At 38.4% G+C, this 23,039-nt stretch overlaps 1 protein-coding gene across 11 annotated transcripts in view; it reads right to left on the bottom strand.

Annotated features, from left to right (window-relative positions):
- The window catches only part of SINHCAF (SIN3-HDAC complex associated factor), an 82,729-nt gene that overhangs the window by 3,978 nt on the left and 55,712 nt on the right, over positions 1 to 23,039 (bottom strand). For 5 of the 11 annotated variants that reach the window (XM_084956433.1, XM_021092099.2, XM_084956437.1 and 2 more), the window contains 6 exons: positions 19,570 to 19,717; positions 17,199 to 17,242; positions 14,033 to 14,178; positions 12,288 to 12,387; positions 10,095 to 10,221; positions 3,753 to 3,903 (listed from right to left, as the gene is read on the bottom strand). In XM_084956433.1, coding sequence (XP_084812559.1) covers positions 3,753 to 3,903; positions 10,095 to 10,221; positions 12,288 to 12,387; positions 14,033 to 14,160 — 506 coding nt within the window. In that variant the 5' untranslated portion in view covers positions 14,161 to 14,178; positions 17,199 to 17,242; positions 19,570 to 19,717. Of the gene's footprint in view, positions 1 to 3,752; positions 3,904 to 10,094; positions 10,222 to 12,287; positions 12,388 to 14,032; positions 14,179 to 15,024; positions 15,033 to 17,198; positions 17,243 to 19,569; positions 19,718 to 20,822; positions 20,916 to 23,039 lie in introns of all 11 variants that reach the window. The other 6 variants (XM_084956431.1, XM_021092101.2, XM_021092100.2 and 3 more) reach the window with 3 other exon arrangements.

The raw sequence follows: 23,039 nt of genomic DNA, 5'->3' as shown, positions 1-23,039 counted from the left end.
TTAGTGGGTCAAGGATCTGGTGTTGCTGTGAGCTGTGGTATAGGCCGGCAGCCACAGCTCCCACTGGACCCCTAGCCTGGGAACCTCCATATACCGCAAGTGTGGCCCTGAAAAAGACAAAAAGACCGAAAAAAATAAAAAATAAAAAATAAACAATCTCCTATCCCTAGAAAAAAAATCTAACCTGGTCCTATTTTGATATCAAAGCTGCGTTAGCCTCACAGAATGCTTGGGGCCTATGCCTCTTTTATCTATAATCTAGAACAGCCAATGCAAGATTAGAATCATTTGTTTCTGGACTGTTTAGTAGAACTTGCCTAGCTGGGCCTGGAACTTTTTGAGGGAAGACTTCTGACCACTGAATCCACTTCTTCATTATGAGACTATTCAGATTTTCTATTTTTTCTTAAGACCGTTTTGGTAAAGGTCTTTTTCTACTAACATATCCACTTCACCAATTTATTGGCATTAAGTCATTTATAATATCCTATTGTCATCTAAATTTCTGCCCTTTTTTTGCTTTTTAGGGCCACACCTGTGGTATATCAGAGTTCCTAGGCTAGGGGTTGAATCGGAGCTATGCTGCTGGCAATGCTGGATCCTTTAACCCATTGAGCGAGGCCACGGATTCAATGTGCATCCTCATAGATACTTGTCAGGGTCATAACCTACTGAGCCACAATGGGAACTCCAATTTCTGCTTTTTTCTATGGCTGAATCTTTTTCTTAACCAAGATGCTTATGGGTACCATCTCTTTTTCTTTTTGTCTTTTTGCCATTTCTTGGGCCGCTCCCGAGGCATATGGGAGGTTCCCAGTCTAGGGGTCTAATCGGAGCTGTAGCCACCAGCCTACGCCAGAGCCACAGCAACGCAGGATCCGAGCCGCGTCTACGACCTACACCACAGCTCACGGCAACACCAAATCCTTAACCCACTGAGCAAGGCCAGGGATAGAACTGGCAACCTCATGGTTCCTAGACGGATTCATTAACTACTGTGCCACCACAGGAACTCCCCATCTCTTTTTCTTAATCTGCTTTCTCTCTAGTAACTTTTTTATTCATCTTTTTTAAGAACCAACTCAGCTTCACTGATACTATCCATTTGTACTAAGTTTCTACTCCAATACTTAGGATTTCCTTGCTTTTATTTTTCTTTATATTGGGCTTCATTAATCTTTAAAGTGCATACATATAACTTCATTTATTTTTAATCTTTCTTTTGTAAAAAGCATTACAGGGAAGAACTTCTATCTCTTTAACCTCATACCACATGTTTTGATTTGTGGTATTTTTCAGTTTTAGTTACAAGGATTTTCATATTATACTTTATTCACTGACCCATGGTTTCTTAATTTACAAACATATGGAAATCTTCATTCTATTTGTCTAGGGATATTTTAAAATTCTCTGCCCTTCCCTTCCTCTCTAGAGGTTTTACATTGTTACTTTTATTCCTTGAGTGGTTACACACTTAATTAATCAAACTCAAAGTTATTCAAGGGAGGTCCCTTTGTGGCACAGCAGAAAAGAATCCAACTAGTATCCATGAGGATGTGGGTTTGATCCCTGGCCTAGTTTCAGTGCATTGGGGATCCAGCCTTGCCTTGAGCTGTGGTGTAGGTCACAGATGCAGCTTGGATCCCCAAATTGCTGTGGCTGTGGCACAGGCCAGCTGCTGTAGCTCCAAATCGACCCCTAGCATGGTTACTTCCATATGCTGAGAGTACGGCCTTAAAAAAGAAAAAAAAAAAATTATTCAATACATTTCTTCTCCACAATGCAAAGGATGTTAGGATATTTTAACTCTTATCACTACTATTATTTTGACTTATATGTTCCTATTGTCATGTAATTCTTTTTTTTAGAATTCCCACCTATTATCATTTTTCTTTATGGTCACACCTGCAGCATATGGAAGTTCCCAGACCAGGGGTCAAATTGGAGCAGTAGCTGCAGCCTATGCCACAGCCATAGCAACACCAGATCCAAGCCACATCTGCCACCTGAACTGCAGCTTGTGGAAATGCTAGATCCTTAACCCACTGAGCAAGGCCTGAGGACGAACCTGCACCTCACAGAGACAACATCAGGTCCTTAATCTGCTGAACTGCAATGGGAACATCCTATTTACTGTCATTTTAAGCAGTCAATGTTTGTTTAAATTTACCTAAGTATTTGCTACTTTATTTATCTTCAGAATTTCAATCTGGGATCTCTTTTTTCCACCTGTAGAATTTCATAAAATGAATCAGTTTGGCAGCAAATTCTCAATTTTCTTTTCTTTTTTTTTGGTTTTTATGGCCGCACCCAAGGCATATGGAGGTTCCCAGGCTAGGGGTGGAATCAGAGCTATAGCCACCAGCCTACACCACAGCCATAGCAATGCGGGATCTGAACTGCATCTACACCACAGCCCACAGCTATGCCGGATCCTTAACCACCAAGCAAGGCCAGGGATCCAAACCATGTCCTCATGGATCCTAGTCAGGCTTGTTAACCGCTGAACCACAAAGGGAACTCAATTTTTTTCCTAGTCAAAAAATCCTATGCCCTTGTTTTCAAAAGACGTTTTTACTACAAATATATAAGAGCTATTATCTCTTGGGCCATTGAAAATATTAATCTATTGTTTTCTGAGTTCTTTTATTCATACTGAGAACTTAACTTGTGTTTGTTGTTCCTTTGAAAATAATGTTTTATTTTCTCACTAAATTCTGTTTTGTCTTTCATGTTCCATAGTTCCACTATATGTGTCTATGGGTGAATTTTCTTCACCCATAAGATAAATGCTTATTACCTTGTTTTTGTTAGCCTTCCCAAATCTGTTAACTAGAAGATCCTTAAATACTTTCTCTGTTTTTAGATTGAAATACAATTGATTTACAATGTTGTATTAGTTCCTGGTATACAGCAAAGTGGTATACACCAAAGCTACACATATATACAAATATTCTTTTTCATATTCTTTCCCATTCTGGTTTATTATAGGATACTGAATACAGTTCCCCTGTGCTATCCAGTAGGACCTTGTTGTTTATCTGTTTCATATATAGTAGTTTGCATCTACTAATCTCAAACTCCTAGAGTTCCCAGTGGGCTAAGGATCCAGCATTGTCACTGCAATGGCTCGGGCTGCTTTTGTGGCACTAGCTTGATCCCTGGCCCAGGAACTTCTGCATGCCTCGGATGTGGCCAAAAACAAAAGCAAACCAAAAAAACCCCTAATCCCAAACTTCTTATTTTTCCCTCCCCCTCAACCCCTTTCCTCTTTGGTAGCCATGCCTAATTAGTCTGTTTCTGTTTCTTAAATAAGTTCATTTGCTTAACCATATTCTCTCTTTCCTAGTCTACCATCTTTTTTTGACTTTGGGGTCCCATATTCACTTAGCATTTGGGCTCTGATTATTCTTTATTAACTTGTCCATTTATTAATGCCATTTTAAAAGACATAAAAATATATATATTCTTCCAGCCCTTTTACTTTTTTCAGTGGGAGAGGTGATTGGAATGAATACCTAGTCTACTCCAGGATAGGAAATTAAGGTTCCTCAACATGATTTTATTTTAAATCAATTTTAGTAGAAAAAATACACAAAATCCCAATTCTCAGCTCAATGCTTACCTAATCCACTGCCAACCACATATGCTACCAGCTGTTTGCCAAATGCCATTTAACTGCTAAGGAAGTGGGAAACCGTTACCTATAATTAAGAAGTTTTGCTGGTTAGAGTTATTTCTGTTGCATTTACCTTTTCCAGTATGTGAGATCTAAAAAGGAAAAAACTGGCGTTCTGTTAGAGCCAGAAGCCATCTCTGTATCTGAGCCATCATCTGACTGGTTACTATAACAAGGAGATTGAGCTGGAGAGGCACTTGAGGTGGTACTGTGAGCATCAGAATCTGCAATAAAGAAAAAACAAATTATAACTTCACTATATGCAATTGCATCAGCATAGAACTCTGTGAATGAGGTAGTAAAAGGAAGGGAAAGAATTGATTTTTTTTATTCCCTACTAACGTTTGAAGATATTTGTACTAAAGTACTCCTAAGAGAAAATGAGGGCTTAAGTTTCTAGGAAGATAAAGAGTAAACAGACTTCTCCCTATTCTGCTAACACAACTAAAATATACATGGACTTAACACATAAAACTAGAGAAAGTCAGCAACAGCTAGGGAGCTCAAGAATTTAAAGACGTGAGGGTGAGCTCCCTAGCTTTTACGGTTTGTTTTTTTTTTTTTTTTTTTTTTTTTGCCTCATAAATCCCAATCTTGGAGCTAAAGAAGCCAGCAACTCAGAAACGTCAATGGGTGCAGGCACACACCCACAAACACACACCCACACAAAGCCAACAAAAGCCTGTTCTCTCCAGTCAGAAGACCAGGAAAGGGACAGCTGAGCAAGACAGGAAACCTTTATTGGACAATAATCACTTTAGTCCAGCCAAACACCACAGAAAAAATGGGTCCCCACCCCCAACCACCCAAGCAAAGGGCAAGTGGGGAGCCTAGATTTCTGTCCTCCCAAGACTTCTGTGAGGCCCTCACCACCCCCCAACACCTCCACCAAGGTGATGCCAGGGAAGCCTACTGAGGTCAGGGCTTCCACTATGGCCCACCAGGAACAGGAGCACCCCACCATGTGGGAGCCTTAATTCCCACCCGACCCGACCTGTCCCAGCCAGTCAGGATCTCCTCTCATCTCAGATGTCAATGGAGGTTGAGTGGGAAACCTGACTTTTAACACCATAACACCAGTAACAAAGGTGGTGCCCCTCCCCCACCTCCCCTCCTGGAAAGGTGTCCAAAAAAAAATGCCACTTAAAACAGAAAGTTTAAATAAGACTTAAGAGTCTCAGAACACAACATTTAAATGTCTAGGTTTCAATTAAAAATCACATCATATCCAGAACAATGAAGATATCAAACTTAATGAAAAATCAAGTCTATTTTAACACAAAGATGATAGAGATGTTAGTAATAAATATTTGACACAGACTCAGCCATTACGAACAAGCTTGAAATAAATGAAAACAGAGCCTCAGTGAGTGGGCCTCAGTTAAAAAAAAAAAAAAAAAAAAAAAAGGAAAGAAAGCTATAAAGAAGAACCAAGGAACTGAAATCTGAACTGAAAAAATACAATAAATGAAATAAAAAGCTCAATGGACTGGCTCAAGAGCAGAATGGAGGGGACAGAGGAAACAGTCAGTGAACTGGAAGAAAGAACAACAGAAATTACCCAACCTGTACGACACAAAGAAAACAAATGAATAGCGCCTTAGAGACCTGTGGGACTATAACAACAACAACAAAAAATCTACATTCATGTAACTGCAATCCTAGAAGAAGAGAAGGAAGAGAAGGCAGAGGTGAAAAAGTACTCAAAGAAATATAATGGCTGAAAATGTGCCAAATTTATCAAGAGACAGAAACCTATAGACTCAAGAAGTTGAGCAAACCCCAAACAAGCTATACCCAAAGACATCAACACCCAGACACATGATAATGAAACTTCTGAAAACTAAAGACAAAGAAAAAAATCTTGAAAGCACCCAAAGAAAAACGACACCTTACCTATAAAGAGAAAACAATAGATCATGGTTTAATAAGAAATAAAGGCAATTCATCAGATACAAGCTAAACATGATTTAGTATTTTTGTCCTCAGAAGACTTCATATAAATTTACAAGACAGAAAATAAATCTTTTGGTTGACGGTCACTGAGATATAAAGCTCTTCCCAGCAAAGGCAATACCAGATAGGGGCCAAGCCTACCACACGTTTTACATTTAAGCTAAAGACTGCCGCCTCCCAGGATAGGTGCAAAGAGCCATTCTTCAACAACTCAGTAAACCAATCAAATATTTATTAAGTATCTACTAGACACAAAACCCTGTGTAATATCCTGCATGGAAAGAAACAGTCTAAAGAAAACTTTTTTGAATAGAACTCACAAGATATTTTCTATTAAACAAAGTTTACATAAAATTAAGTACATGAAACAAAGAAAGCACTATTAGTGTTTTCAATATATTCATTTACTTCCAATATACAAATAGGTCAACCTCATTAAAAAAAAAAAAAAAAAAGGCCTCAAGGGCAAGCAGGCTTTAAGTGAATAAGTACACTGGTATGTTTTAAAGATTTCCTTAATACTTAATAGCAACTGCAGTCAGCTCTATGCTATCCTAGAAGAGCTTAATATCCATGAACCATTTGAAATTGCAGTTATTTGACCATTTCTGCCTATAAAAATGGCAATTTTAGAAGCTCTCTTGTGGTGCAGTGGGTTACGGATCTGGCACTGTGACTGCAGTGGCTCCAGTTCCTGTTGTGTCTTGGGTTCGATCCTGGCCAGGAATTTCCACGTGCCTTGGGTGTGGCCAAAAAAAAGGGGGGCAGTTTTATATGGTTTAGTCTAATACCTGGGATACTAGGATACAATTAACTCTACATAAAAATGCAGTTGGGGGGTAAAGACCCTTTTAGAATGTAGGTCTAGAGATTCATCAAAGAACTGAAATTTTTAAAATCTTAAAAATCAGGGAGTTCCCATTGTGGCTCAGCAGTAATGAACCCAACTAGCATCTGAGAGGATACAGGTTTGATCGCTGGCCCTAATCAGTGGGTTAAAGGATCTAGCATTGCCTCAAGCTGCAGCTTGGGTTGCAGATGTGGCTCAGATCCTGCATTGCTGTGACTGTGGTGTGGGCCAGCAGCTGAAATTCTGATCCGACCCCTAGCCTGGGAACTTCCATATGCCACAGGTGCAGTCCTAAAAAAGAAAAAATAAAAATCAGGTAGGATTTGAAAAGGCACAGAGTAAATAGTTAGATGGCATGGGGCAGGTAGGGATGATGAGCAAAGCTGTGGAAGCAGAATACACTATGCACAGGAAGGGAACTGACCCTTGCCCAAAACAGGACCTCCAAAGACTTGCTAGAGATTTTCGGCTTTATTCTACAGTAAACAGAAATCATTGCAGAGTTTAGGAAGAAGAATGACAAAAAGAATGGCTAACATTTCTATAGGAATTTATTTTGCTTCATTTTTTACAAAGCCCCTTTTTACTTAATTATCCTCACTTCTCTGATTAGGAAACTGTGGTTAAATGTTAAGTAACACCTGGGTCCCATATCTGTTCAAGAAGTGTAATTCAAATCCAGATCTTCAAGCCCTAGGTCCAACGCCTTTCCAGTACGCCACAAAGGAAAGAATGCCCCAGGAAGAACAACATGCAGGGTGCATGGAAGCAAATATATAATCAGAGGCAGGCAAACCATTTATTGGGTGATGTATAAAAATTCAAATATCTCTAAACTGTTATGTCGCACACAGCTGTCAGCAATTCACAACACACCTGGGAAAACCCTGCTTCACTCCGAGTCTCCAAAATCCACTTATTTTCAGTCTCTAAGCCCTTCACAACACGGCTTTATCACAAAAATCTAAAATTACACTGGATATATTCCCTGAGGTAAGGCAAAAGTTAGTCTGATATCATTTTCTCTATAATTAAAGGGAGAAGCTAAGAATATATATATGAATATCAATTCCTCTCTCAAGTGATAGAAGAAAATTACTATTTTCCAAATGTTCACTAAGACATCTAGTGAGAATACAGGGTAGAGTCAGTCCCCCCCACCTTGGTGACAGCTGGTTAAAAAGGGAACTTGCATAATTAAAATACACACACATTTGATGTTGCCTAAATACTTTACTATAAATGTATTAAAATCATTTAGCCAAACATTAAACATACTATCAAAGTAACTACAGACTGGTAATACCTACTTACCCTGAGCACAGAGTTAGTAAAAGATCTGGAAAGATCTGGGAAAGAGACCCTGGGACATTGGTTATACTACCCCAGAGAACAGAATGATATCATAGAAAGAGCACAGGGCTTTGAAGTGAGACAAACCCAAGGTCATATTCATCTGTACCACTTATTAAGTGACCTGGGTCAAGGTTAAATTACCACTTTGTATCTCCTATCCTAATCTCATTGAGATTATTATGCATGCAATGTGCCAGGTACATATTCCAAAACGGTCAAGAGATGATTGTGCTCCTTCCTTCCTCTCATTCTATCTGATCAGTAAATTTAACTGTCTTTTTCTATTAATCTAAAACAAGCATTGGGAGTTCCCACTGTGGCGCACTGGGTTAAAGGATCCAGCATGGCCACAGCTATGGCTTGGACCTAATCTCTGCCCAGGGAACTTCCATATGCTGTGGGTGAGGCCATAATTAATTAATTAATTAATAACAAGCAGGGATTGACAATATTTTGTCTAACAAGGTCCCACATGTGGGGTTTTGGTTTTGTTTTTTTGTTTGTTTGTTTTTTTGTAATCCTGAAAATTCCATTGCAAGTCCAAACCCGTATCTACAATTCTGAAAAGGCTCTGAAAACAAGTTTATTCCTGACCCATTTGGCCACAAAAATGGACTATTAATTATGTAGGCAAACCTGACTAGCTTATTTACAGTTAGTTTATTCCACCTATATGAAAATACTCCTACATTTTTCCCACAGAAATACTAACACGGTTGATTCAACAGTGCTGCCTCAGACCCCCCCCCCACCGCCTTGTGGGTAATAGACAAGTTACATAATAACATTTTGTGCAGTGGATTTCTTTTTCAAAATCTGAAATCTAGGCGTTCTTGTTGTGGCTCAGCGGAAACGAATCTGACTAGCGTCCATGAGGACACAGGTTTGATCCCTGGCCTCACTCAGTGGCTTAAGAATCCAGCATTGCTGTGAACTGTGGTGTAGGTCACAGACACAACTCGGATCTGGCATGACTGTGGCTGTGGTGTAGGCCAGCAGCTGTAGCTACGACTTGACCCCTAGCCTGGGAACTTCCATGTGCCATAGGTGCAGCCCCTAAAAGACAAAAAAACAAAACAAATCTGAAATCTAAACTCCCAAATACACAACAGGTACCACAACAGGTCCCCTCCCCCCAAACAATGACTTCATATAAAAGTAAATGAGGAGTTCCCGTCAAGGCGCAGTGGTTAACGAATCCGACTAGGAACCATGAGGTTGAGGGTTCGGTGCCTGCCCTTGCTCAGTGGGTTAAGGATCCGGTGTTGCCGTGAGCTGTGGTGTAGGTTGCAGACAAGGCTCGGATCCCGCATTGCTGTGGCTCTGGCGTAGGCCAGTGGCTACAGCTCCGATTTGACCCCTAGCCTGGGAACCTCCATATGCCGCGGGAGCGGCCCAAAGAAATAGCAAAAAGACAAAAAAAAAAAAAAAAAAAGTAAATGAATTGTTAACATTGTCATTCATTTCCCATCCTCTCACCCTACACACACACACACCAAGCCTCTTAAACGTAAAATTCTTTTTTTTTTTTTTTTTTTTGCTTTTTAGGACCACACCTGTGGCATATGGAGGTTCCCAGATTAGGGGTCGAATAGGAGCTACAGCTGTTGATCGACGCCACAGCCACAGCCACACCAAATCCGAGCCGTCTCTATGAACCTACACCACAGCTCATGGCAATGCTGGATCCTCAACCCACTGAGCAAGGCCAGGGATCGAACCCACAACCTCATGGTTCCTAGCTGGATTTGTTTCTGCTGCACCACAAAGGGAACTCCTTAAATCTAAAAGTCTTTAGGCTGGCTTTACTGCAACATATGAGTTATGATTTCTAAAATTACTTTCCAGAAAACCTGGACTTTGGTCTCAAATTGTCCACTAATTACTTATATACCTTTTTGCCTATCTCCAGTCCTCAATCTCCTTATGCATAAAAACCAAGTAAACAAACTTGAAAAATTCATCTTCCAGAAAATTAAGACGTCAATAAAAAGGTCAGAATGGTCAGTGTTCTCAGCACAATTTGAAGATGTGGCTAAGCTGCTGAAAGTACTTTTATGACATAAAAATCAACGATAAAGTTCCAAGATTTCATAGAAGCAAATATCTCGACCAAGTCAACATCTATCTTCCATTCTTTTTTAAAAAAGGAATGAAAGAAAAAATGGTCCGTACATGCCATCTGCCACCCCCAGACAAAAATGAAAACCAAACAATTATTCTTAAATTCTCATGTTTCAATATCAAACTTACTGTGACGTTTAAATTCCTTCTGTAGCTTACTGATCTGGTTGCTTTTTATCCTGTTTCCAGATAGGGTTTTCACTTTCTTTGGTTTCAGTGTAGTCTTTAGACTAGGTCCTGCCCTTGCATCTACCACCTGGAAGAAAATACTGAATATTTAATACCATTTAAAAAATGACACCTCTGTATTCCCTTGGTTCAGATGAATGTTTATTTGAAGGAGCCAAATTTGAAAACCACAGTTTTCTACTCAGTGTTTGAGAGCCCATGGGCACTTTTAATCGTCACATGGTATTAAAGAACAGTTTATCTAGGGGCTTTATTCTTTTTTTTTTTTTTTTGTCTTTTTGTCTTTTTAAGGCCGCACCCATGGAGGTTCCCAGGCTAGGGGTCTAATGGGAGCTACAGCTGCCAGCCTACACCACAGCCTCACATCACTGAGTGAGGCCAGGGATTGAACCCGAAACCTCATGGTTCCCAGTCAGATTGTTTCCACTGCGCCACAACGGGAACTCCTAGGGGTTTTATTCCTTTGAAGTAAGTAATAGCAGGAGTCTGCTGGACCAAAAATTCCTATCAATTTACATATGGTGAAAATGACCTAAGTAGGTTAAGAAAAACCAAGCCTAACAACATTTAACTTTTCTACGGGATGATGTTTTTCAGCTTTCACATTTTTGATTTTAACTTTACCACAAAGCAGTAACTATTTTTGTTACTACAATTTTTAAGGTAAAGAAAAACAAGAAATAGCAAACTATGCATTTTGACTAATTTCACTTATTTATTACCAAATGGGCAAGGGTGGGTGGGGAAGGGGCCCAGACTAAAATGAAGGTTCAGACCTACGCTTTATGCTCATTTTAGTCCACACCCTTAATCCCTGAGGTTAGCTATGTGACAGCAATGGCACGTTCTCTGTGGCCAAGCATGACCTTTGGTCTAATCCTATGTGGTCCCACTTCTCACGCCTTCATTCACATTTACTATTTGCAGATTTCTACCCTTACATATAAAGACTGACGTTACCTTCAAAGGCACAATTTAGATCTTTCCAGATAAGCTATTAATTAAAGAAAAACTCACATTTTTATAAATTAACAGACTCATAGAAACTATCCTAATAATGTAACATTGTCACCAAAGGACAGTGTAAGGCTAGTGTAAGAAAAAAGACAAAGATAAATGCTTGCTGGAGTTCCCATCATGGCACAGTGGAAATGAATCTGACTAGGAACCATGAGGTTACAGGTTTGATCCCTGGCCTCGCTCAGCGGGTTAAGGATCCAGTGTTGCCGTGAGCTGTGGTGTAGGTCAAAGACGAGGCTCGGACCTGGCGTTGCTGTGGCTGTGGTGTAGGCTGGCAGCTACAGCTCCAATTAGACCCCTAGCCTTGGAACCTCCATGTGCCTCTGGTGAGACCCTAAAAAGACAAAAAGACAAGCAAACAAAAAGAATAAATGCTTGCCTGCTTAAAAATGAGTATTTTATATAAATATAATAAATCTTCTGAAAGCACAAAAAAAATTAGACAGCAGACGTAAGTGTTGTTCTGATCACTGAAAATATTTTCTAAAGAATTCTAGTGACATTACAAAGTGAAATGCAAATAGAAAACACATTTACATGCCAGTTTGATCTCAACTAAATTTAAATACAGAATATTAATAGCTTCTGAGAGATTACTATGCATAATACTTTATATATATCTTCTCATTCAGTTCTCACAACAGCTCTGTAAGATAACTATTTATCTCTGCACTTTATAAATAAATGTCACGTGCCCAAAGTTCACAACTAGAGTGGTAAAGGCAGGATTCGAATCCTGTTGACTGAAAACCTACATGCTCATTATCAATACAAGCTAAGGTATATGTTTTCCTAAGAGATGAGAAAAAGGACCTATGTCTAACTAACTCTAGGAATTTCTGGGTTAAATCTGAAAATATGGGAAATATATACTGTGACTTTCCAATATGGGGATATCTGATACAACCTTAGGGAAACACCATATCAAGCTATTTCGCTCCCAAACATGCCGAAATGTCAAGTGATGATATCTGAGCAGCAACTAGCATTTTCTTTATTCTTTTCAGACTTTTCCACCCTGGGAACATATTATTTCCAAAATTAGGGGGGAAACTAATGTTACTTTAGTATATAGGAAAAGGTATAACTGAGAAAGATGAAAGACAAACTCACATGATTCCAGTTTTTTTTTGATCCTGCTGGCAACTTCTTCCATCTTTTCACAAGCAGGACACAGGCATTACAGATGTCTCCTGAACGAGTCTCATGTAACCTGATAAGAAAACAATCAAACCTTTATTAGTCTCCCTTAAAGGATTCATGCAAGTACATTTCTTTTAGAAAAAATTCATCTATTTATAGTTTATAGATGTTCTTTCTAATTGTTCTGGGTGATCTAGTGCCATTGTTTTCTGTAGTACATTTCAGAAATATAATCAACTTCTATATCCAATGAACCAATTCTATGTGCTGCAATTTGGTCATTTCACAACAATGTTTTTTAAATTAAGCACTAGTAAAATTTAAGACCTAAGAAGATCCTGGTCTCCATGGCTTTAAACAATGCTGTCCAATTAATCTTTCTTGAAATATACACATAATTCATAAGCAATAAAACACGCCACCCTTTACGTAACACAATGTGCCAAAATACTGTAGTTTTACAACAAACAAAATCAGATAGGCACTGTAATTTTTTTTAAATGATTGCACCTGCATGGAGGAAAGAACTCTATAGTTAACCAAGCTATTTTTTAAATGTATCTCTGAGGAACTTTTAACTTATTTTATTTTTTTGTATTATAAATATATATGGGAAAATAAAAATAACATTTATTACATATACAACTGGAAAAAAACACATTAAGAGAAATATGTAATTTCAGGAAGTTCCCAAGTGGCACAATTCGTTAAGGATCTGGCTGCCGCACCTGTGGCTTAAGTTGCAACTGCAGCACCAGTTTGATTCCTGGCCTGGGAACTTCCACATGCTGCAGATGCAGCCAAAAGAGAGAGAATGTAATTTCAAAAGGCAAGGTTGGTTGGTAAAGACTCTTTAAAATAACTACAAAGTTGGAGTTCCTGCTGTGGCACAGTGGGTTAAGAATTCAACTGCAGTGGCTGGGGGTGATGCAGGTGCATGGGTTTGATCCCTAACCCAGCACAGTGGGTTAAAGAATCTGGTGTTGCTACAACTGCAGCATATGCCACAGCTGCGGCTCAGATTCAATCCCTGGCCTGGGAACTTCCATATGCTACGGGTGTGACTATAAAAAATAATAACATCTATAACTACATAGTCTAGGATTAACAGTAAATAAACAAATGTTCTGATAAGAAAAACACAGTGGTGAAATTAATTCTAACATGAGAAATGGTTCAAGATTAAGGATTTTATTTCATCCAAGTATTTGCTGGAAAGTAAATTCCATTTTATTAAGCAGAGGTTTATTGCCAAAAGATAAATAAAGAATAAAATTATAAAATAAAAGCTAGGTTTCGGGGCAGAACATTAAGTCCTGTTAGTATCCTCAGCAGACTGGGCTAAATGGATTTCTATAGCTTAGAAAAACAATACAAAAGACAGAAAACTAGTTCAACTATTCTAACAGAGAATACGTTAATCTTTTTAAAAACATTTTTGTACATCCTGAAGTTAACAACAAAAGGGTGTATTTGGTTATAACTTCTAAGGGGCCTCACAATTAATTTGGCAGTTCCTCCTAATCTGGAAAAGGGTAGGCTGTCAGTATTGCTTGATTTGTTTTACGAGCAAGTGCCTTGAAATAAGAGATTAGAATTAGCATATATGTGATTTTAATTATTAGCACACTACTCCAATCCCTTTGCTTAGAAACATTTCCATATACTGAAATCTCTTTCACTTTAAAAATGGTACAAACATCAGATGGTCTTACCCAAAACAGCTCTGGAAATCCTTTTCATAGCGTTTACTGTCAGTGAAGCGAGAACTAGAGGATTTAGCTCTGCAAATACAGCAGCCCTCTATACTTCGGTACATCTTTGGCTTGTGAAAACCAAACATCTTTTCTTCTGGGCAAGTCTGTAAAGCCAAGGGAATTGACACAGCTTTGTTGAGGGCTCTAACAAGAAACCATTAAAAGAGAAATCTCTGCTCCACCCCACCCCCAGCAACGTGTTATTACATGACTGAGCCTGACAGGAGCACTCCGGGGAAGACCCCCTCCTGGCAAACACTCATCCTAAAAACTGCAGGAAGGAGGTATTTTCTCAAACTCCAGATTTTAAGCAGAAAATACAACACACCCTTCCCACTATCCTGTGAAATAATGGAATCATAACACAATGGAGGACACATCCTAAAATTTAAGCTAAGGTACACCCTTTTACTTTGCACCTCTGCATGAATGTGATTCCCCCTTGGAAAGTTTTGGACACGATATGATACTAAGCACAGAAGTAGTTCAATATGTATCACCTACACTTCTTTGCCCTATGGGAAATTAGAGGGGATTTCTTCTCTGATAAATGGGGAAGTTCTTAGCAGGCAATTGGGCCCTGAATTGAAACTACTGAAAGGGAGGCTGTAAAATTCACAAAAATCCAGGGTTATAGTAATTTAAGAATAATAATTTCATAAATCATTAAGACAAATTAAGAATGAGCTCACACTGCCTGACCAGTGGTGTGTCCTTCAGTTGTTAGAGAGGTCTTTGAAGCTCTTCAATGAGGTGCAGCGTCTGAGAGCAGTTAACAGTGGGAGGCCGATGTTCAAAAATAGTGAGATAAACCGTGATTCCCATGATCAAAAAAAAAAAAAAAAAAAAACCCTCAACATGAAGCGAGGAAGGAAGAAACAGCTCTAGGGGTGGCAAAAACATGTACCTTGTAAGTAATGTAGAATATCCAAACCAAGGACCAACTTCACCAGGACATCTGGACTAAGAGAGGTGATGAAAAGGTGGTGAACAGAAACTAAATCCCAAGGGACAAATCCAGAGTGGCAGGGAGGGTGTGTGTGTGTGTGTGTGTGTGTGAGGGTCTCACAAAAGTAACAAATAAAGCATCAATAAAAGGAATTATTAATACTAATTAGATTTGTGGCCATAGTTTTAAGAGATGTAACCACAGAATACCATCCTTTTAAAAGTTCTTTTGGGTTGGGGAATACACTGGGGGTATGGGATAGAAATCCTACAAAACTGGATTGTGATGATCACTGTACAACTATAAATGCAATAAATTCACTGAGTAATAATAATAAAAATTCCCTGAATGTTAAGCCTGTGGTAAGCCATCTTTTTATGGAAGAGCCAAAATAAAAACACAAAAAGTTAAAAAAAAAGTTATTTTAGAAATACACTCAAATATATGAGGAAAACAAAAACATCATTATTTGTCTTTGGATGATCTCTTGCCTGATCTCATCCCATTCCAATTCTGTTTAGCCATACCAGAGCAAGTATTTATGAAAGTGATTCAGAGAAACAACCAAATAGTCAGGCTGTGTTTGTGTGCGAGAGAGCGAGATTGAGGGATTCTGAAATACAGAGGATTTATAATTTGTTTTTAAGAAAATATTTTATCAGCAAAGAATTAACTAAAAACACAAGTTTTCCTTTTAAACAGGGGCTATTGTTCATCAAGTGTTCTTCTTTGATGTTTTTGTTGGTGAGGGAGGCAGGCAAAAGGGAGATGGGGTGGGGCAGAAGTCCACTGATGCATTTCAATAATTAAGTCTAAACTAACAGTTATTTTAAGAATTGCTAAAACAAGAAAATAAAATATTCTTAGTTGACTGAGTTAATTGTTTGCACTAAATTAGTTTTTCGAAAGGAAATAATGAGGAAGGTGTTCTATATATGTAAAGGTGTAGGCCTGTGAAACGAGGTAGATTTTTTTTTTTTTCGGTCTAACAACAAATCCACATGAAAAGTGCCTTCTAAAGAAAATGGTCATCTGTTGCACTGGAAAAAAACAATGTCAAATGACACAGGTTTACAGAAACTTTAAAAGAAGAAGTGCTAAGAAAGTAGAAGTTATTGCTTTAATTTGTATATTCCTGTTTCGAGGCCAAAATGGAACAGAACTCTTTCTATTCCTTACACCAACCTGTGGGCTTTCCAAACCCCCCCAATCACCATCAAGGTCAAAAGTCCACAGTTCCCCTTGCAGCTTCATCAACAGCTCTAGGAAACTTCAGCCTCCCTTCTCAGCAAGGACAAAGCAAGCACAGCGAGAAAGGCCAGTTCATTCCATTAATACACAGACCAAATCCTATTACAACAGACAGATTCCTATTTCTACTCTCACAATCCCCTTCTCTCCCAGAAATAAACATGCCATCAAAACTATACAAAATTCAGATCATCTTCAATATGTAAACTACCATCACTGAGGCTGGATTTGACCATGAAGCCATAGTGTGCCCGATATCATGCTGGCAAACTGGTTAAGGAATACTAGAGCTACAGCTAAATACTGGGGGGAATGGAGGGGGGGGTTCCTTCTCACCAGCAGCTGTTGTGAATCAGTGTTTATCTTCAATATGATCTTTATTGGTGGGGAGGATTTCCATAAAACTTAACCAAGAGTACCAGTGAAACTATCCGTTCTTCAGCTTGAGGAATGTTCTTCTTAGACATCAGGGAAAATACAATAGCCTGATATCTCTGATTGATAATCTTTTATGCAGTTCTGTGATCTTGTTTTTCCTGACAAAATTATTCTGGCCTAGCATCTGAAAGAAGCCTAAATCCTAGAGTTTACCCTCTTCCAGGAAGTGCTAAATACAGGAAGGGGGCAGACACTTGTCCTAGGGAAACATACAAAGAGCACATGAGCCTTCTAATGGCCGGTTACCTAATAAACCTATTAAACCTTTTCTGAGCTTATTCTTGTACTTGAGAGGCACCTGGGAATCTGCAGCAAATACACAGGGGTTTCATTTTGGGCTTTGTTTACAGCAACCCAGTTAATCAGAGGTTAGTGTTTAACCATTCTGAGCTTTGGGGAAGACAGAGATTAAATGAAAATATTGTCACAAAGTCTAGAGACCCTAATGTTTAAAAAAAAAATAAAATAAAAAAAAATAAAACTTACCTGATCTCTGGGAAAAAACTAAGGAGACGAAATGGCTCTGAGACCTAGTTACACATATGAAAAGGTAGTGGGTAAGCAAGGCACGATTTGATTTTAAACTTGAGATTCCTATTATTTCAACAAACCAAGGTGGTTCTTTAGAATACATCTTTCCTATAAAAATACCGAATAACTAAGGTATACATCTGAAACTAACATAATATTGTGAATTAACTTTTTTTTTTTTTGCTTTTTAGGGCCCCACTTGCAGCATTTGGAAGTTCCCAGGCCATGTGTAGAATCTGAGTTGCAGCTGCCAGTTTATACCACAATCACAGCAATGCTGGATCTGAACCTCGTCTGAGACCTACACCATAGCTCACTGCAACGCCAGATCCTTAACCCACTGAGCAAGGCCAGGGATCAAACCCACATCCTCATAGTTACTGGTCGGGTTTGTTACCACTGAGCCACAACAGGAACTCCAACTAACTTCAATTTTTAAAAAAGAGTACTTCTCAGAAGTCTCTTATGGTGCAGCAGGTTAAAGACCTAGCGATGTCACTGCAGTGACTTTGGTCACTGTTGTGGTCACTGGCTCGATCTCCGGCCTAGGAACTTCTACATGCCTCAAGCGTGGCAAAAAAAAAAGTAAAAAAAGAAAAAACTTCTTTTCTAATCCCACATTTGTGCAACATTAAATGGTTCCTCTTGAACAATCTATTGTATTCAAATTATTTGTGATTTTGTATCTATTCTTAGATGTTACATCACTCACCACTGTTTTAATAGAAATAAACTAATACTATCTGCTTCCTCACTGATGAAAAGTTACAGATGAGAAGAGAACTCCCCCCACACAACTTCACTCTAAGGGTGCATGTGTATTTGCAGAAAACAGAAGAAAATTTAGCTTTGAGATAAAGGCAAAATTCAGAGTCTCAAAATGCTGATAAAAACCATCATTTGAAAAAAAACACATCATTTGTCTTCTAAAATTAGACAGTGGTGATGGTTGCAAAAGTGTAAATACACTAAAAGCCACCAAACTGTATACTTTTAAAGTGAATTTTATGGTACACGAATTATATCCCAACAAGCTTGCTTTTAAAAATAAAAATAGATAGGGTTGGGAATTCTCTTGTCTTTATTCATCTCAGTAACCTCAATACCTAGAATAGTGCCAATCATCTTGTATGTAGTCAATAAATGTGCTGATTAAACTTTTTAAAAAAGCTGTCATTTCTACAGCACTTCACGTCTTATAAAGCATTTTCATTGACATTATTTGTCTACTGTCAGCCAAATAGCCACATATTTTTTGAATACTGTAACAGTTAAAGACAAATCAACCATGCTGAAATTGCTGTCTGTCCAATTTAATCCAATCTCCCAAAATTAAAAAGATTAAAGTTAATAGCTAAGTCAGCAAAAGCCTAAGAGAAATAACTATAATTATATGAGCAAATACTATGCAGACAACAAAACGTGAATTTTTAAAATGCAACAATCAATCCTAAACATTTGTTTTGATTGATTTATTGTGATTTCTTCTAGTTTAAACCTGTACATTTCATATAAATTCAATGATCAACTTAATAAAAGGATGGGGAATGCAATCAGTGTTGAAACAAGGAAAGGGTGAAATAATCACTGTATATCAGAGATACAGAAGGGCCAATTCTAATCGAATCTAATGAGATTGTGAAGCCAAAGAGGAGGGATGATGTCTTATTACACTTAATTCAACACAAGTAAGGTAAATTTACGAGTGTAGTATAATATAAATAGGAAAGAAATCTTCACAGCAAGTCAATAGTGAAAGGATGTTATTTAAGAAAATTTTTCTGATAAATAATTCTAAGCTTAAAGATGATTTCTTATAATTTTTAATAATAACATAATATTTGACTTTAAGCTCCAAATAAGAAATGGTATGAAGAATAATAAAATGAAATTTGAGTTTTCAATACCATTTTTAATATGGAATTAGAATACAGGGAGTAAAAAACTTAATTCTTTAGAGTATTTTCTTGTCTTTCAAATCTTAAAAGGATGGGGTTTTATTTATTTATTTACTTATTTATTTTTGTTTTTGCTTTTTAGGGTTGAATTTGGGGTATATGGAAGTTCCCAGGCTAGGGATCAAATCAGAGCTGCAGCTGCCAAGCTGCCAGCCAACACCACAGCAATGCCAGATCTGAGCCACATCTGTAATCTACACCACAGCTCATGGCAACACCTGGTCCTTAACCCACTGGGCGAGGCCAGGATTGAACCCACGTCCTCATGGATACCAGCACAGTTCGTTACTGCTGAGCCACAATGGGATTTTAACATTTAGGAAAATGGAGGGAGTTCTTATGGTAAATATAATATCTATTAGGCTCACCTTAGTTGGTAATCTTCAAAGGAAACCAGTAGTTCCTCCAATATAATAACCTCTCCATTCCACTTTATAGATTACTTCTAGTTAGTAAAAGTAACATTTTTCTTATATTCGAAACTACCCTCCAAAACTCAAAATGCCACTGGATGGACTAGATAAAGAAAAACAGAGAGAAGTTAACTATGTCAAAGGTGATAATCAGCTTCATAGTTAATTTCACAACTTGTCCATGCCATCTTGCAAAGTAAAATTCGGATGCACAAATTAGGCGTGTAATCTCGGAGATTAAAGCATTCTTAAAGTGTTCTTAGTTTTCAAAAGACCAAAGCCCTATAGATTCTAATCATAGACCAAAACGCTACAGCTTCTTTTTAAAAACCAAATGACCTAGACTTAGGGGGAAAAAAAAAAAAAAAAGATATAAGACGTTGGAAGCAACCTCAATGTCCATGGAGTCAGACTGGTTAAATTATGATGTCTTTCAGCCCTTTAAAAAGACTGCAGGAGATCTATGACATGTGCCAGCAGGGAACTATCCAAGATTTCTTGTTCTGTGAGATAAGCATGTTGAATAATAGTTATACAATATAATCCCACAGTATGTTTTTAAAATGAGACCTTACATACACAAACTGGCTTTTTAAAATAGACTTTGAAAAACTAGTAAGTAGCAGCTGTGCTTCTGAGGAGTGCAAGAATGAAGGAAGCTTACTTTCACTTCATTTCCTTCTATACTGCTGTTTTTTTTTTAATCAAGAGCACAACACCCCAAAACTTTAGTTATCATCACATACCTTGACTTAACTAAAGAGAAATCTGAAAAAGACCAGAGAGCTTAAACAGACTTCCTCAAAGACATACAGATGAGGAGATACACATGAGGAAATAGATTCCACAGAAGAGAATACAGAACAGACTAGTAAGATTAGAAGAGACATAGAGCAGAATGGGAAGGAAACTGCAGAAAAGAAATAAGCAAAACATTTGCAGAGTGGGAAGGAAGCAATGATGAACAAAGACAAAAGGAACCAAGCAACCAAAGACAACTCTGAAGTGAAGGAGCCTGTACTCTTTAGAACTGAATTTTAAATGGCAGGATGATGGGAAAGGAAAGGAAGTATGAAAAAGACACTCGTCATCAAAAGCACTGAGCAACCTTGAGTGCCTGTAGTTGGTAATGCCACCCTCAACACCATTTTAGTCAATGGTATGCTATCTTTAATCACATATAAGAACAGGATCCAAGAAACACTAACAGTGTAACTGGAGCAACACTCTTCACAAAGGGTCAAAGAGAATTGAGTGTGTTGTGTTCTCCTGCTGCTAGGCCACTTGGTTGCAGCATTCCCCTACAAAGAGACATGTTTCAGCAGCAATTAGGGAAAACCATGGAGCAATTAAACACTATTATTTCCTCTTGCCTGCTTCTAGTAGAAACCAGCCCACATCCCAACACCAAAGGTTCTGAATTTACCTTATTTCTTCACTTTGTGAAGTGAAATTTTAAAATTTAAACTTGCCTGGAGGAAAACTGAGAAAGAGGTGGTAGACCCCACGTGTTTGTCAATAGCTTCTCCAACCATGTACTCAGTCTCTGAGGAATTACATGATAAAGCATTTATAACTGTGCAGCCTATGGAATCTACGTTAGTAAAAGAGCCTACAACTCTTCCTATAGGAAAGGAGTCTAACACAGAAATAAGTCTTCAGCTGAAATAGCACGGGTTAAAAATAAAAATCACAAACCCTGTCTCTGAGATTCAGCTAGTGTAAAAAAAATACTAGGTCCTCTCAATTGATAGTGTAAAAAATTACTGGGTATCCCAATCCTAGATTAAGAGCCATTCCAGAGGATGAGAAAGTTAAAGGTTGGGGAGGTAGGATTTATTTGCTTTTAAGGGATGATAATCAATTAAGAAATGTAACTATTGCGAGTGTTGTGGTAGAAAAGGCACTAGAATGATTCGAGTTGGAGTCTATTTCTGCTTTTGTCTTTAAAACTGAATAGGAAGTCACTTCTAATTTTATTTGTCCCTCTGTAATATTAGGGTGAAATCTCACTTCTACTTTCCAGGGATGCTGTGAAGCAAGAATGTGAAAAATGTCTGGGTAAATATACTCCATTTATTTTCTTGAATTTATTACTTACATCTTGTAGAAATATAAACTCTTGGAGTTCCTGTCGTGGCTCAGTGGTTAACGAATCCGACTAGGAACCATGAGGTTGCGGGTTCGGTCCCTGTGCTTGCTCAATGGGTTAACGATCTGGCGTTGCCCTGAGCTGTGGTGTAGGTTGCAGACGCGGCTCGGATCCCACGTTGCTGTGGCTCTGGCATAGGCTGGCAGCTACAGCTCTGATTAGACCCCTAGCCCGGGAACCTCCATATGCCGCGGGAGCGGCCCAAGAAATGGCAAAAAGACAAAAAAAAAAAGAAATATAAACTCTTATCTGTCCCAAGACACACTCAACAAATTAAAATGAGGGTAGAATCCTGATTTCTGAAGGTTTTCTTTTAAGAACAGGTCTTTGGGAAAAGAGGAACTTAGGATTTTCAAGGAGACTTTAAATTCATGAAACGAGATCATATTCCTTTCTGTGAAGCTGTTTCCCCATTTTCAAGCCTGACAAAAAATGTTAAGAAAGCACACATCTGGTTTAACCCAAACCTTAGGAAAGTTTTTTAAGCTCTCTGAAGCACCTAATACAAGGACTAGCAGCCCTAACCTTAAAATGCCCTAAATTAATTACACAATCTTCTCTTCCAAATACTCTTCCTCTGTTCACCTATCTTAGTTTCTATCCCTATGGTCACGCAAAAAAATCTGAAAGCCAACTGGGCTGTCCCTTATCCTCTGCATGGCCCCCACCATGTCCACAATGAAGTCCTTAGAGAATCTGCATCTTCCTTCACTTCTCTGGTTCATGTCCCTTCCATCCCCAATGCTTTTGTTTGTCCTTAATTATGATGTTTGAACTCCTGTCAGAGTGTCATAACCAACTCCCGGGCTCTTCGAACAGGTGGTATCTTCCTGAAGTTCAATTATCAATATCCCTTCCAAGGGCCCAACACTGGCTTCAAGATAATATCCAAACTCCCTGGCAATAAATCCAGCACTTCTCAGGATCTGGTCCTGCCTACTAGCTCCTCCCAATTTAGAATTCTGATATTCCAGGAGTGTCAAACCAACCTTAATAACCAGCCACATCTCTATTTAGGCTACTATTTCTGTCTGAGACCCTTCCCCCGCCCCATGCTTAACCCGGGAAATTTTTTAAGAATTATATCTTTTTACAAAACTTTTCCATCTCTCTATCAGAACACCTAAAATACACACAGGATTTCACATATTTGTTTAATGTATTACCTCCTCTACACAATGATAAACTGCTGCAGGGCAGGAACAAGTCTTCTATTACAACCAGGTGCTGACTGTACATAGTACACAGGACCAGGTGGAACTTGCTAAAGAGT

This window comes from Sus scrofa, chromosome 5, assembly GCF_054392235.1.
Source record: "Sus scrofa isolate SSC_HxYL_T2T_F1_AM1 chromosome 5, Sscrofa_HxYL_maternal_Yorkshire_Landrace_v2.0, whole genome shotgun sequence".
In the NCBI taxonomy this organism is placed as follows: domain Eukaryota; kingdom Metazoa; phylum Chordata; class Mammalia; order Artiodactyla; family Suidae; genus Sus; species Sus scrofa.
Note: the sequence above shows the minus strand (reverse complement) of the source record. Positions and strands in the feature narration are given on the sequence as shown.